This window comes from Hyaena hyaena, unplaced genomic scaffold, assembly GCF_003009895.1.
Source record: "Hyaena hyaena isolate Hyena2069 unplaced genomic scaffold, ASM300989v1 scaffold_703, whole genome shotgun sequence".
Classification (NCBI taxonomy): Eukaryota; Metazoa; Chordata; class Mammalia; order Carnivora; family Hyaenidae; genus Hyaena; species Hyaena hyaena.
This window is the reverse complement of record NW_024081335.1, coordinates 613,026-628,593: the sequence shown is the minus strand read 5'-3', so window position 1 is coordinate 628,593 and position 15,568 is coordinate 613,026. Positions and strand designations below refer to the sequence as shown.

General features: G+C 44.1%; 1 protein-coding gene across 1 annotated transcript in view; it reads left to right on the top strand.

Annotated features, from left to right (window-relative positions):
• Positions 1-89: 89 nt before the first annotated feature.
• Positions 90-15,568, top strand: part of LOC120220520 (glypican-6-like) — a gene marked incomplete at its 3' end in the record, with an annotated part of 566,313 nt that continues 550,834 nt past the window's right edge. Inside the window, exon 1 of the mRNA XM_039217650.1 lies at positions 90-879. Within this exon, the coding sequence (XP_039073581.1) occupies positions 720-879 (160 nt within the window). The remainder of the gene's footprint in view (positions 880-15,568) is intronic.

The window sequence follows — 15,568 nt, the reverse complement described above, 5'->3', positions numbered from 1 at the left end:
TGCCTCCGACTCTGCCCCTGATTTTCGGCTGTGCTCAGTGTAGCACGTTTCTGCCTCTCCCCTCCTTTCTCCTTCCCCCTAGCCTCCAGTGTCTGGCTCCGGGATTTCTCTCTTCCTATTTCAGGAGGACTCTCACAGGCTCCCTCAGCCTGTGTGAAGCTGAGGTTTCCCCCGGATCCCGTATATCCCCAACACATACCTCCACGCACACGCGTCCCCAGGAACCCCGCGCTCGCCCCGGCACACACGCGCGCACACACACACACTCGCGCTCGCCGGTGCGCCTCCCTCCCCGGGAGAGCCGGCGCGCGTTCCCACCTTGGCTGCACCTTCGGGCGAGCCGAGCTCGCAGCGCTCTCGGATTCTGCGGCTCGGAAGTCGGATCGCAGCCCCGAAGCCCCATGGTGGTTTTTTAAACACTCCTCTGCCTTCTCTCCCTCGTTTTGGTCGCGCCGTTTTCGATCTGGGGGGGCTAGAGGAGCAAGGCGGCTGTTTTCCCAGCCAGCCCCGGTTGGCTTGCCGTCCTCCATCTGGCTTATAAAAGTTTGCTGAGCGCAGTCCAGAGGGCTGCGCTGCTCGTCCCCTCGGCTGGCGGAAGGGGGTGACGCTGGGCAGCGGCGAGGAGCGCGCCGCGGGCTCTGGCGGGCTTTCAGCTCGAGGGGCAAGGTGAAGAGCGCACGGGCCCCGGGGCTTACCGAGCTGGATCTGGACGCCGCACCATGACTTCTTGGATCGGGGCTGTGATTCTTCCCATCTCCGGGCTGCTGCTGTCCCTCCCGGCCAGGGCGGAGGTGAAGGCTCGGAGCTGCGGCGAGGTCCGCCAGGCGTACGGTGCCAAGGGATTCAGCCTGGCGGACATCCCCTACCAGGAGATCGCAGGTAAGCGCGGGCGCGCGGCCCGCCAGGCTGCAGCCCTCGGCGGCCGCACGGCTCCCCCCTCCCCTCCCCTCCCCACCGGGCCGCCCGGCGCCCTCCTCCTTCCCCCTGTTGCTGAGTAGTTGGGGTTCACTTTCCGGCACGGCTCTCCCGGACGCCGCGCCTCCCTCCGCGCCGGGCGGCGGATGCTCGCGCGGCCGCTCCCGCGGGGAAGGTGTGCGTCTCGGCTGCCTCATTGTGTGCACACGCGGGAGCGTCCTCCCTCCCGCCCGCCCGCGCTCCCTCGGCTCCGGCGCCCGTGCGCCCCCTTCGCCCTGGGCTCCGGCCGGGCCGGCGGGGGAGCGCGGGACGCCCGGGGGCGGCCGCGGCGCGAGGGCAGGTCGCCGAGCGGGGCGCCCATACCGCGCCCCGCGCTCAGGCAAACTTGGAAGAACTGCGGCCGCAGTTTGCCCAGCGCCACAGTCTGAGTGGCGCCTTCCCCGCTCCCGCCCTCGCGCTGGCGGGGGCGGCGGAGAGACGCGCAGGGCTCCGCTCGCCGCGCTCTCCCGGTCCTTCCGGGAGGCAGAGCGCAGCGCGCCCGGGCCGGGGGCGGGCGCGGCGGGGGGGACCCCAGCGGGGGACCCGGCCCCCGGACGTCGCCAGTTCCGGGCTGGGTTGGAGGGGGCAGTCCTTGGGCCGTCGGTTTCGGGGCTGGCGCGGGCTTTCGCGTTACGGGTCCTCCGTGCTGTCCAGATTGCGGTTGGTCACTCGCGGTTCGGAGGACACCCCGGCACCCGGCGCGGCGCCCGGGACCCGAGCGCGGGCTCGGCCGCCCGCCCGTTCTCAGCGGCTGCGCGCGCTCTGGCGGGGGGCTCGCGGGCAGGTCCGTCCCGGGGTCCGCGGGGCCACCGGCACTCCCGCAGCGCGAGCCCGGGAGCCCCCCGCACCCCCTTTCTGGGCGCCGGCGGCGTGTGGGGAGCACTCGGTCTCCGGCAACTTGCGCGGCTGCCCGAGTGCGTGTTCTCCGGCTCTTAGCTCCAACCGAATCGGAGCTTCTCTGTTGCTCTGTGAATGAAACGTGTCGGGGAGCGAGAATCAGGCTGCGCGAGGCCGGGGGCTGCCGCGAGGGCGCGGGCCGCTCCATCCCGGCCGCCCGAGTCCTCGGTGACCTCAGATGCTCGAAGCGGAACGCCGAGCGTCCACCAGCCTCCTTGCGTGTGGCCAAAGAGCTGGTCGAGGGGGGGGGGGGCAAGCTTCTTGCAGATTTCTTAAAGCATCCCCGTTTCCATACGTAATGCAGTTGCTATTTTGTTACGCTTGATCTGCACACGCTGCCAGTGAAGGTGTGCACTTACACCGACATGAACACATTTGGATCAGTTGAGGCATTGGGGGAAAAAATAGCCCATGCCGACGCCAGCAGCCCCGAGCAGTGTGCACGGGGAGCCTTTTCCAATTCTGAGCCAGACGTAGCCAGCCTCTGGTGAGTCGGAGGCGGAACCCGTGGTGAATTATAAGTCTACTTTGCTATCCTGTCACTTCCCCTCGTTTTTCCAGAACTCCTTAATTTGTTAATCACTGAATAGAGAGCGACTGCCCCCACAGCTCCTTAAGTTTCTTAACTCTCCTTACCCTTTGTCTACTGTTATTTCATTCTTTTTAATTAATTGATAAGGATCAGCTTTGCTTTTTTCCTCCTCCCCAAATCTCAGGGAATTCAACTTTTAAAAGGTTTGATAGCATGGCTCACTGCTTCTAGGAACTTTTTCTCCTCTAATCTGGGCTTTTTCAGACTGCATCTTTTAAACGCACAGATATTTCCCAGCATGATTTCAGGTATGATATCTCAGAGAAGAAAATAGTTGAGTATTTTTAAATTGCTTCGGGATTCTTTAGTGGCTTATGGGACTTTCATGAGGCAATCTTCTTAATATCAAAGTGAAGGTTTTTAGGGTAAATAGTTTCTGCACTCAACCATTTACTATCCCGAGAACATTTCCAGTGGTTAAAATAAATCCTTTAGTAGATTTTTAACTACAGCTCTTTTGGTTTCTTCTTTCCCTCCACCTCCTGACAATTACAGTGCTCACTAATTAGCTATTAAATTCTAAAACGTGCACTTTGTTAAACTCACTTTCTAGGACCAAGGGGTACTGTTGACTTTGCCTAACCGTAGCGTGCTTTGATACTGGTGGAAATGATCAAGATACAGGTCACTGTGGTGTCAGAGGCACATCTGGTAGGAAGACAATGAATTAAAAGATCGTTGTATGTATACATATCCATATATGTGTGTGTGTATGTATATATATATGTGTGTGTATATATATATATATTTCAACGTGAACTACTCAGTGCTACGTGTTGTTGTTGGAATAACCATTGAGGAAATATGTCCCATTATTAAAGAAAAACACTCTTTGGCTCTTCCCTAGTTCTGATACTATTGACATTTTATTATCAAGTATATGGTGGGTATCCTTTCCTTAAATTCTCTTTTCATCCTTTGCGTTATTTGGACTTTTAATGGTTTGCTTGAGAAATGGCATATGCCATTAGTCTGCCAGGGAACATGAATTTAAAGGAACTGCTGTTTATAATTTAGATTCATGAGAGCTGTTTCTAATTGAAAGATATTTGCAGGTAGTTTGCCTGGTAAAATAACTGAGAAGTAATAAGGACATTATGCTTCATCATGACATTATTAAAGTTTTACTCAGAACTCACAATTGTGAAATAGTGTTGCCCTTTTCTAGGATAAAAGGGAGTTCTTCAAACTCCATAGATGAGGGGCTGTGATGGGTAATATATAAAGTTATACTCTCAGAGAGTGCTTGGGAGGCCTTTAAGGGCCAGTTTGCACCATTAATCTTCACTCAGCGCTGATTTTAAGCCATCCCAGGCAGATCAGATAGACTATCTGTCCTGTGTGAAAGGCCTGAGAAGGGGGAGACTCCTGACCCCCTTTCAGCAATCCATTCTGATACTTAGTAATTCTCGTGGTATCAAAATGTTTCCAGATAACTAGCCCAGAGCCTTCCCCGTGTACATGCTTATTTTCTCTTATTCTGTCTTCTGGGAAGGGATTGAGCAGTAAGTCAAGTTCTTTGTTAGGGGTGTTGTTTTGATCAAAGGTAGGTATGAAACATCCCAGTCTTTCTTTGAGCATCGGTAATGTTCTCTCATTTTCCCATCCCAACTCCTCTTTATGGCTCTAAACTTTTAAAAGAACTCAAGAACTGAAAAGAGCATCTTCTTCAAAGACTGGGCATTTCAGGGAATGCTGTTTTATGCTTACTGGGCCAGTATTTTATGTCTTGAGCCTTCTTGGAGTCATTCATTATAACCCCTCAGAGCTGACTAATGGTGACTTATTGGCCTACATGTCCACTTTTTCCATTAGTTATCTAATGCAGTCATATTTAATCATCCCTCATGTAGAGATTACTATGTACCCCAGCCCCTATTTAAACATTACCTGCTTCTAAAACATTAAATACTAACTTATTGATTCCTTTTAATAACTTTGTAGATCTCATCATTATCCCCATTTTATAGATGAAAAGACTGAGCGACAGAGAAACTTAAATAATTAACTGGCCCAAGGATGACTCAGCTAGAAAGCAGTGAGGTGAGAATTCCAACCCAGGCAATCTGTCTCCAGGTACTGGAGTCATAGACTTAATCCTGCCCACTGCCATTCTGCATTTGTTGAATGAATGCAGGCAAAATCAATTCTTTCCTCACCAATGGGTGTATAGCCTGCTATTATCAGTCACCATGTGTATTCCCTCATAGTTCATGCTGAATGTTTTTCTATTTACTTGCAACAGGGACAATTTTTCAAAATCGCTTTGTAGTTGAATTTTATGTTCTCAGGAATTGGCCATGCTACCATCACTAAATTGTTTGGGCATGTATGTACTTCCCAATTGATTTTTTTTTTTTTAAATTCTAGGGGAGAGAGAGAGAGAGAGAGAGATAGAGAGAAAACATGAGCAGGGGAGGGTCAGAGAGAGAGGGAGACACAGACACTGAAACAGGCTCCAGGCTCTGAGCTGGCAGTCAGCACAGAGCCCGACGCGGGTCTCAAACCCATGAACCGCGAGATCATGACCTAAGCGAAAGTCAGACGCTTAACCTACTAAGCCACCCAGGCGCCCCCCGATTGATTTTTTAATTGTATCTATGTAGTTACATAAAGATGGAAACTAAAGAACATGTGTTGGTATTTTTCATTTTACTGGACCTAGATGAATATTGGGTTAGTACACCAAAGTTTGCTGCGGGAAGTCATCATAGGGTAGAGGGAGGAGGGACGTTTATCTCCGTAGATTAGGAAGGAAATGTAATTGTTTTCTCAGTATTTTGTCTGTTTTTGTGTTGCAGGTGGAGAGTTGGGCTACAGGTGGATAATAAAGCATTAAACTCTTTCCTGTCTCTTTAATGCAAATTAATCTCAATATTCTAAAAATCTGTTTCAAAATCAAATTAAGAAAAGACTACTGTTTTCTGCTGATATACTACTGACTTTCTTAAGTTCTTTAGTGTTTTCAAATTTTAGAGTTTGTAATGCTTTTTTTTTTTACCTGGTCTTTGTACAACAGTCCTTTCCTTTCTGTGGTGGGTTTCCCAGGGAACCTGTCCTCTCTCCCTCTGCACCCCCCCCCAACTAATCTAATACATTTGCCATTTTCATATCCCCCCATTTTCATGTAGATATCACATTAACATAAACAGAAAAAGAAGTGTTTGGCAATTCTTACCTTTTAGACACGTTAAATACCTAGTTTGAAATAAATTATTTAATTTCCACTCAACTGCCTGCTTCATAGGTTTCTCATTTCGTTGCTCTCTCTGTAGTTAGCTGTCTTTAAAATCTTTTTGAGAAACCGTGTGAGAGGTCTAAGTGAGTTAGCTGGACTTCAAATGTATTTTTTTCTTTTTTTTTTTTTATGATTTGTTGAGTCACTAGATTTCTAAAAGAATCACATTAATTCCAGGTATCAAAGCAATCTAAAATCTGGGCTATTAGGAGTGCCACTCGTTAAACTCTTGATTTGGGAATTAATTTTAGAATGATCCTTGCAAACAGAGCTATCTTAGTTGATTAAATTAGAGGATAATGTGTCATCATTGAGAACAAGAGTTCATTTGAGTTGCCTGATAAACTTTTTCACATAAAACTCCTATGTTTTAACTGTACCACATGCTAATAGCTTCTGAGTAGGAATGTAGGCCGCTATCAACAGTGATTTAAAATATACAGCATTATGTCCTTTAAAGTATTATAGTATAAACATTGCATCATAATTTATGTAAGAGTGTGACTAATGTTCTTTTACGATTATGGGTGAGTTTTATGAACACTTACAAAATACAAAATTATTGAGTCCTTTTAAACCAAAGTGACCTACAGTTCATTCACTATATTTGTACAGAAATATGAGTTTAGGATAGAAATTGTAGGAAGGGAAATGTTGATAAAATAATTTATTAGATTAGTCTTATATTTTAAGCCTCCAAAAGACGTTCTCCCCCTTAATTCACATCTCTCAAAAGACTTCTAGCAAGGCCAGCTGTCTTGACAATGTAAACGGAATACTGAATATTCTTAGTGCTTCTTTATATGTCTTTGCACACCAGATTCTGCTCTTCTAAACTCTTTGGCTGGATGTAATTCGACTTTGTGTAGCTTCATAGATTTCTTCAGCATTACTCCATTTTCACTTATTTACATGATACTGTTGGAAAGTGTAATTGACTCCCTGGGATGGGAGTCAGTTTCGTAATAAATTTTGTAAAGAAAAGGTTCCATAGCAATAAGTCTGGGGTAAAGGTTTAAAAATTCTAATAATCCCGAATGGCAGTATTTAAGAGCTTTTAATAACCCTGGATGAAAAATATTTTTTAAATGAATACACCAGTTAGTAACAAAGAAAAATAGAAATCTGATTCCACATTTATACATTATTCAGGTTGTCGGTTTATTTTATAACTCCTTCTGTATTTTATTTAGGCGTTTCTTTTCCATTCATCCAATGAATATTTGTTTTGTATGCCTAGTATGTGTGATTCACTGTGCCAGGTGCTGTGTATGTAATCCCAGCAGGGAAATGGCAACAAAGGGCACCACTCACGATGAATGGCTGACATACGTGGGCACTGTGAAAGCATTTAATCGTATCGAATCACAGGGTTAGGAAATGGTTCCTTGAGGAAGAGCAGTGGGCAGTGGGTGCAGAACAGTCAGTACCTGTATAGTTAGAAGACCCTGAAAGCATGAGAGGAGTTCAGAACCTGGGGAAAACAGCCTGTGAATAGAAAGGGTGTGAGAGAGACCAGAGAGCCCTCGGGCCTGGTTAATGACTTGCATACACCATCCAAAGATGGCCCATGCAGCCTGGCCCTCTGGCTTGCTTTTTCCTTGCAGGTGCGGACCCTTGGCTCTAAAACCTGTGGGTGCTAAAGTCCAGTTTTTATGCATGTGGTTGTTTTAAACACAGCCCAAAGAAATGGATTTTTAACTATTTAGAGCCTGCCTGTTTTGTGTATCCTGCAAAGCTGCAGAACGCCGGCCTGCTAGCCATTTATATGATGAACCTGGGGCCAACAAAACAAAAAACAAAACAGAAAACAAAAAACAAATAAAAAACCAAAAAAAATCTCCAAAAACCCCAGAAGCCCAAGCTGCTGCCCTTGCCACTCTACGGCCAAACAACATTGCCTAGATACTTTATCCCCTTTCCCTCTCTGGGAGTTCCTGAACCTTCTTCCCTTCTGATAGTGGTCCCTCTGTTATGTCTACAAGGCCTCAAGCTATGAGGGACTTCCTCTCCCAGGCAACTTGTCAGAATGCCACCCAAATAGAGCTCTCTGTGTCTGGCTGCCACCTCATGGTCCTGTCTCTTAAGGATTTCAGCCCTGACATCCCTGGAGCTCACTGTACTGACCTTGGCCTTTAGCCTACGGCAGTGAGAAGCTATTGAAGAAGTGTTTCAGTCAGGATTGGACTTGATTTGAAATGTTACCTTGGACACTCTCTAGAGAATGGCTTGCAGGGGAGCAAAAGCAGATACAGGAAGAGGAGATGTTAGCTTGAACTAGAGTGGTGCCTGGAAATGGAATGAAGTAGAAAGATTCAAGAAGTATTTAAAAGCTGAGTGAAATAATCAGACTGAGACAGATACCATGAGATGTCACTTATAGAATAAAAAAAAAAACAAAAAACGAACAAAACAGAACCCAGATTCTTAGAGGCAGAAAACAGATTGGTAGTGGCCACACGGGAGGAGGGGCAGGGGGTGTGATGGGTAAAGGGGAACAAGCAGTCCCAATGTAGAATTATGACATCTTGGGGATTTAGTATACTGCATCAGGAATATTGTCAAAAATATTGAATTAACTTTGTATGTAGTGGATGGTAACTAGATTTACTGAGGTGATCATTTTGCAGTGTTTACAAAGGTCAGGTCACTATGTTGTGCATCTGAAACTTACATAAAATTTTTTGTCAATTATACTTTGTTTAAAAAAAGAAATATTTAGGAGGTAAGTTTGATACCACCAAGAGACCATTAATCAAAAGTCATTAACTGAACATGTACTATGTGATGGACAATGAGTACGAACTAGTGTCTGTATATGTGGAAAAGAGAGAGGGATTGAGAGAGAGAAGTATGCATTCCGGAAACAATCCTTGAGTTTACAAGGCCATGTAAATAACTCTGACATAGTGTATGTGTGCTTTTTAGTGGAGACATAACTCAACTCAGTATTTTGTTTTGAAAGTTAAATCACAGTTTTTTTTTTTTGTTCCATGGCAGCGTATAAAAAAAAAACTTAAAAACTTAAAGGTTTTACTAAATTGAAGAATTAATTAAATCGTCACTTCACTCCCCAATATTTACACAATTCTGTGTCCATGACATAAGTACCAAATATGTTAGTGGAGGTAACAACAGGAATCACAAAATGAAGAGCGTGATTTGACCTTGCTGAGAAGAAGAGGTGAAATTTAATTTGGACTACAGTAGTCAGGGTTCTCTAGAGAAACAATAGCAATAGGATTCAGATACAGATATAGGTCTACATCTGAGGAGATTTACAATAGGAAGTAGCCCTGGAGATTCGGGAAGCCAAGAAGCCTCATGATCTGACGTATGTGAACTGGAGACCCAGCAGAAAGGGAGTGTAATTCAGTCTGGGGCTGAAGGCCTTGGGTGGGGTGGAGTACCGTGGGGGTAGTGGTGTAAGTCTCAGATTCCAAGGCTGGAGAACCGGGGCCTCTCATGTCCCAGTGTAGGAGAAATGGATGTCTGGGCTAAAGTAGAGGGAGAGGGAATTTGTTCTTCCTCCACCTTTTTATTCTCTTTGGGCCATGATGTTTGGGAATGATGTTTCCTTACACTGGTCACTCCTTTTACTGAATCAAATGCTAATCTCTTCTAGAAACATCCTCACAGACACACCCACAAATAATGTTTTACTAGCTATCTGGGTGTCCCTTAAGCAGGTCAAACTGACACAAAATTTACCACAGAGACATTGAAGGATGGGTCGCAGTTGATAAACAGTCATCAAAGAAGAAGGCATTTGGGGTGGGGTGAAATGTTTAAGGAAAGTAATACGTGTGGAGGATACTACAGAAAGGGATCAATTAAGAATTTGTGAGAAACAATATTGAACAAATAGGGTGGGGTTGTATTTTTGATGGGCCTTGAAAACCCTAGGCTTCATGGAGCAGGAAGTAGGTCATCATCCTGGGTTCCTGGCAGTGAAATGACAAGGTGACAGTATTGTGTTTAGATTGGTCAAGCACTATAAACAGGATGGAATAGCATAAAGATCATTAAAGGCCCAGGAGGAGGGAAGGAAGATAGTCAGGGGGCTGATTTAGATCCTAAAGCCTGAGATGCCAAGGACTGAGATGAGGTGAAGAGGTGAGAAGGGGGGAATGAGGTCAGCAGGGAAGAGGCAACATTAAAAAGAAAAAAAAAAACCTTAAAAAACGTTACTCCTGCTACCCAGAAGTTCCAATGAAAGGGTTTAAAGAAGACAAGCTGTTGAAATTCTTGCCTGAAATCATCTGTGTCATTTAAGATACTTTTGGCAGCAGGTCACAAAAAATCCTCAATTGGCTGGCTTCCACAATCAGGGAGAGCCATCATTTCACTTAGGATCCAGTACAGAGCAGTTGTGCATGTGAGAAAGTGGGAAGCTAACACTTTCATGAGGGTCCCGGGTTCTCTCCATCTTTTGTCTGCTATCTACCAGGTCCGCTCCATTACGGAAACAAGATGGCTGCTGGAATACTAAGAGTCAGACTCCATCGCGATGCCCACAGGTACACACTGGGCTATTTCTTCCCAGCTTTATCTCCTCATTGATGAGATGAACTAACTCAGACGTTCCCCAGGAGATTTACCCACCCGGGAATTACCGTGCTGGTGCCTGGAAGAGACCATGGCTGTTGATTTGGACCCGTGATGGCTACACCCTCATACAGGGGCTGATGTGCACCTTCCTTAAGTATATGGCCACTGAATTGCTTGGTAGTATTCATAAGAATCTCCAGGAATTGAGGGTAATGGAGAAATTGAGAAGAACTACTCAGATTATCTGAATTAATTATGCATTTGGCATTTTTACTTGTGTCCTGTATTTCTCAACTCTGGCCAGTGGTGAACTGACGCATGCTTAGTAGTTGGCTTCCAGGAGAGTAGGGTGTGGGAAGACCTGATTTGCAGCATTTGCCAATTTCTGTGGTGTGTTCCCACCATGACGGATTTCAAGCCACTAACAGTTTCACAAGCAGCTTACAAAATTCCTGAAAATTTAACAGTTGGCTCTTTTGAGTTGGAAAAGGCCAGGGCTATCCTGGAATCATGTGAGGTAGTATTAAAAAAAAAACAAAACAAAAAAACAAAACCCCAAAAAACCTTAGGCTCCATCTTTAGATATTCTGATTTAATTGCTCTGGGATGGGGCACTTTTTCCTGTCCTGCTCATTCCCTTCTTTCCTTTCTTTCTTTTTCAGTTTTCCCAAGTATTTCCAATGTGCATCCAGAGAAGGGAAGTGATTAGCTGAGGCTGTGCTTCATAAACTTTATCAAACGTCAGAATTACCGGAGGGGTTGTTAAATCCTCCTGCCTGGGCTCCACCCCCGAAGTTTCTGTTTTCCTTGTGCCTGGGTGGGGCCTATACCTGCTGTTTCTTACAAATTCCCAGGTGATGGTGATGCTGTTGGACTAGGCACCGTCTCTTGAGTCTCTCGGAGGCAAACTCTGGGTGCATTCACTGTGGCTTTATATTCAGGATTTCGTCAGGGGAGACAGTTACATTTGGGCAATGATTTCTGTCATTTCTCATCTTGATTTTAGGTAAAAATCTCCACCCACAAAGTGTCTCTGATTCAAATTGCATCTCACTCCTCCCCCTCCCCCATTGCCTCTGACTTCTCGCAGATGCTCACTTTGGCCACTAGGGGGACTAAGGGAAAGAGAGCGATTGGATCAGTTCATTCCGTAACTACCTACGAATGGCCCCAACTCTGCTGCAAGGGCACATCTGCATGAGTAGGAGAGAACCAGGTTGCTTTAAATGGGAACTGGTTGACGTTTTTAGGTTTTTAAAATTTAATTTTATTTTTTTTACTGTTGGATCCCTGTTCTTTGCTAATGTGACAGGCTTTCTTTGGGTATGACTCATGACTCATTTCTTTGAGGGTTGGGTCCTATTCAGAAGATTTCTGGTGAAGAGTGATTCCATCTCTTTACTCCCTCTTTGAGCTCTCTTTCCTGCACTAAATGCAGATCTAGCCATTTTCCCCTGACCTCTAGACTCTTATGCAATGAGACTACATTTAGAGCTGGTCAGTCTTCATTTTTATACACATTCAGTTAAAGATGTAGCATAATACATTCAGGGCATGCACACCTGTGTTCTGTAGGCTTGATCGGCTAGTGTGTTTGCTCCTTATTACAGCTCTTGGATTTCTTGAGAAATTGGCTTCCTCTTTTGTGCCCCCAGGACAGCAGAGATTAGCAAGGGCCAGTGCTTCTCAGCTGAATTTCAGAGAACTAGAGATGTTTCCTCTTAAGGTTCCAGTGAGGTTGAGGCAAATATTTTCTTGCAAAGAAAATACTTCGAGATCATCCTTTTAAAATGAATAATTTTCAGTGATTATTTTCTTCATGGGTCAGGATAGCTCAAAGTCAATTGCACCTTTGAAATGAACTTGAAAAAAGCCAGTGTGCTTCTAGACATTATAGATATTTTAAAATGATAGGACTTTTTCCTAAAAAAGCAAGAAAATGCTTAAAAAATACTTTAGCATTTGCTTATCCTATTTTCTTCTAACTTCCAATGATTGTGAGTTTTTAAAGCTTAAAAAAAGATAAAATTTAAGATGCCTACCATCTCTTTTCCTTTTTTCACAGCAGAAGTTTTAACAAATGGTTTTTGAAGAATTTAAAAAACTATTTCATATTGGGAGCTCTATTTGGAAAATAAGATTTTGTGTTTTTAAGGTATTAATAATTTGGAAATGGAGGATCCCTGAACACTCCTTGATCTATTACAGTTTACCTCCAGCTATATATTTATATTTTAACTTAGGTAACGAAGTTTACTGTTACTTTTACATTATCAAGTGCTAATGTGTGAAAGGCTTTTATTGTACTTTTACTACTCATTTGATTATGTGGTATCTTATTTAATATTCTTTCACAGACTTGGGGGTATTTAGACATCAGGAGGTCAAGTACTATGTTAAAAGCATAGGCCAGTCTTTTTATATGACCGCAATAAAGAATATATTCATTTCACTGATATTACCACATGGCTCTCATAAAAAAAGGTCAGTTTCAATTGAATATAAAATAGGTTACAAATGGCAAATCTTATGTCATCAACAACAAAATTATTATGGATAATTTCTTTTCAACTACTACCTTCCCTTCTTTAAAAAAAATAACTTGAAGATTTACTAAAATCATAGATCCTTATGATGTGTTTTGTACCAAAGACAAAATTGTATAAAAATTGTATAAAAATTATATAAATCCATTTTTTTACTTTAGTCAAGAATACATATATAATCACACTGAAATTCCAGTTGACAGAGCAATTCAAATACATCACAGATTCGCAGCAAAAAACCCCATAAAATTATACTTTTTTATTTTGTTGTGATATTAATTTAAGAGATTAACTTTGAATCAGTTTCTCAGCCTGGGTTATTGACATACAGATAAATATTATTATAAGAAGTTACATGCGAAAATGTAAGCTGATTGCTATGATTTAAGAGTGGCAGTTGATTCTTACCCAGAACACCCTCAGTAAATTATAGAAAGGTTTTCAGTTTCACAAAGGGTTGCCTGTATATAAAACCATAGGTTGTAACGATCTTAATTCTGAGTGGTAACTAAGGTTGCGTTTTATCACTGGAATGGCAAATTCCTATAAGTGAAAAACCTGTAATGCATTTTAAAGTGAATTTTAACCTTCCCAGCCATTCGTTTGGGTAAAGTGCAACTCTTGACAGGCCATCGTGATTCTCCTGAAATATTTATTTTCGAAAGTATGACCTTGGATTTGAAAAAAAAAAGTTTATAAAGGCTCTACGTTCTGCAAGGCTTTGAAGCAGTATTATTTGGAAAAAAGGAGCCTCGCTCACAACTACTGTAATCAAGAAAAATAGATGGAATACGAATCAGCCAGAGCAGGCTTCCAGAGCAGGCTTTTCTCGGATCCACAGCTCCTCAAGCCATCTTCCTTCAGGGGGACGATTCCGATTTTAACCTAATTAAGCAGTAGAGAGAACCAGTGTCCTAAGAGATAAGCCCGAAGGTTCCTGAAGTCCCGTGCTGCTCACTACCTCCCAGGCACGGCTCGGCAGCCGCTGGCCCGGACTTCTGGAAGGTGCCACAGACGCCCAGAAGGAGGCTCTGGTGTGCAGCGCCAGCCTGTAGGTATACCACCGTAAGCCACATTTCAGCCCTGTTACTGTGGAATTGATTTTCACGGCTCATGACAGAAGCTGTTTTCAGCCTTTGAAAAGGAAGTAGTTGGGGCTGATCCTCCTAACACAAACAGCAAATTGCTCCATGGCTTTCATAGCATTGGAGGTCTGTTACCTTAAGGTTCTAATGGCCTTTTAACAGTGTTTCCAGCTGAGCAGCAGATGTAAAGGATACTGAACATTGAAAGCACTGTTCTTTTTTTTCCTCCTCCCTGAAAGAATCATTTTTTTACAGATATTGTACTAACACCGCATCCTAGGACCTATTCAGTGGCATGTGAGATTTGAAAGATGGAACCAAATCTCAGATGAAGTCCTGTCAATATCATACGCCCGCCAACCTTCCCGGGCTGTGTGTCCCATGTTCCTGCCCATCAGGAAGCGGGATGATGGCATTTGGTAATATCTCATCAGGGAAAAAAAATTATTGGAACCCCATGAAGCCTTTAAAAGTCCTGATACTTATTTTAAGTCGGTTCATTTTCCTTCTAAACATTGCAGTATATTTCTGAAAACGGTGCATTCACCGTTTAGTATTCTATCCAGTCTCCCTTTGGTTTGCCTTCGGTTGTTTTGGGTGTTAGTTGGGTCTCTCTGTTGGTTAGGGTGTGAGATGTTCCTGAAGGGGAGCTATGACCTCCCTGCACAGTGTCCTTGAAGGCCTTTCAACGAAGCTTTGGTCTGTTGAAGGAGGGTAGCGTTTCTTATTGACTTTTGAAGAAAAAGTTAAACATAACTGACGGACACTTGTCAAATTGGACGTTTTTCCTTTTTAAAAAATAAAAATAAAAATTTATTTTCTTTAAAAGTAATAGGGGCGCCTGGGTGGCTCAGTCCATTAAGCATCTGACTCTTGGTTTTGGCTCAGGTTGAGAGAGAGTTCACGCCCCGCATCGGGATCTGCGCCGACAGCATGGAATCTGCTTGGGATTCTCCCCCTCTGCCTCTCCCCTCTCTCACACGTGTGCATGCTCGCACACACTCTCTCTCAAACTAAGTAAATAAATGTTTACAAATTTAAAAAAAATAGAGAAATAGCAGGTCTTTTGATTTCACTTAGGTCCAAGCAGTGCTTGTATTTGAGCTTTCCAGTGGTAACCACATGAGGTAAGAGAAGCACAGTGGTGCCAGTGAGTCCTCATCCCTCACATCAGGATCTGGCCTGTTTTAGAAGCTTTTGGAGGGATGCTTAGGATTTATGTGAACTGCCACCATTGCAATCCCCCCCGCCCCGAAGTTGAAAATATGTGTACGTTGAAACTCTTCTGTGAACAGGTGATGTGAGTAGCCATGCAGTTTTTTCTGTTCTTGTTTTCTTCATCTTCTTCCTCCTACTTCCTCTCTTGTGCACTCACATATCCAATGAGAAAAAAAAAAACTATTAGTGTGGTCTAGCTTAAAATTTAGTGTGGTTAGTTTAGCTCTTCTAGGTAACAAGCATGTGGGAAGCTTGCTCTGGTGCTACGGTGAAGCAGAGATTGGCTTTGACTCCTGGCTCTACCAAGTAGCTCTTTTGAACTGGTCCATGCCCTTATTTTTTTATCCATGAACGGCGATAATAGTCCCAACCATTCATCATTGTGATTGTATTAAATAAGTTAAATTTATGAAGCTCTTAGAATAGTGGTTGGCATACAATAAAGGCTATATACGTGTTCGTCCAGTACCAGATACTAGATAAGAAA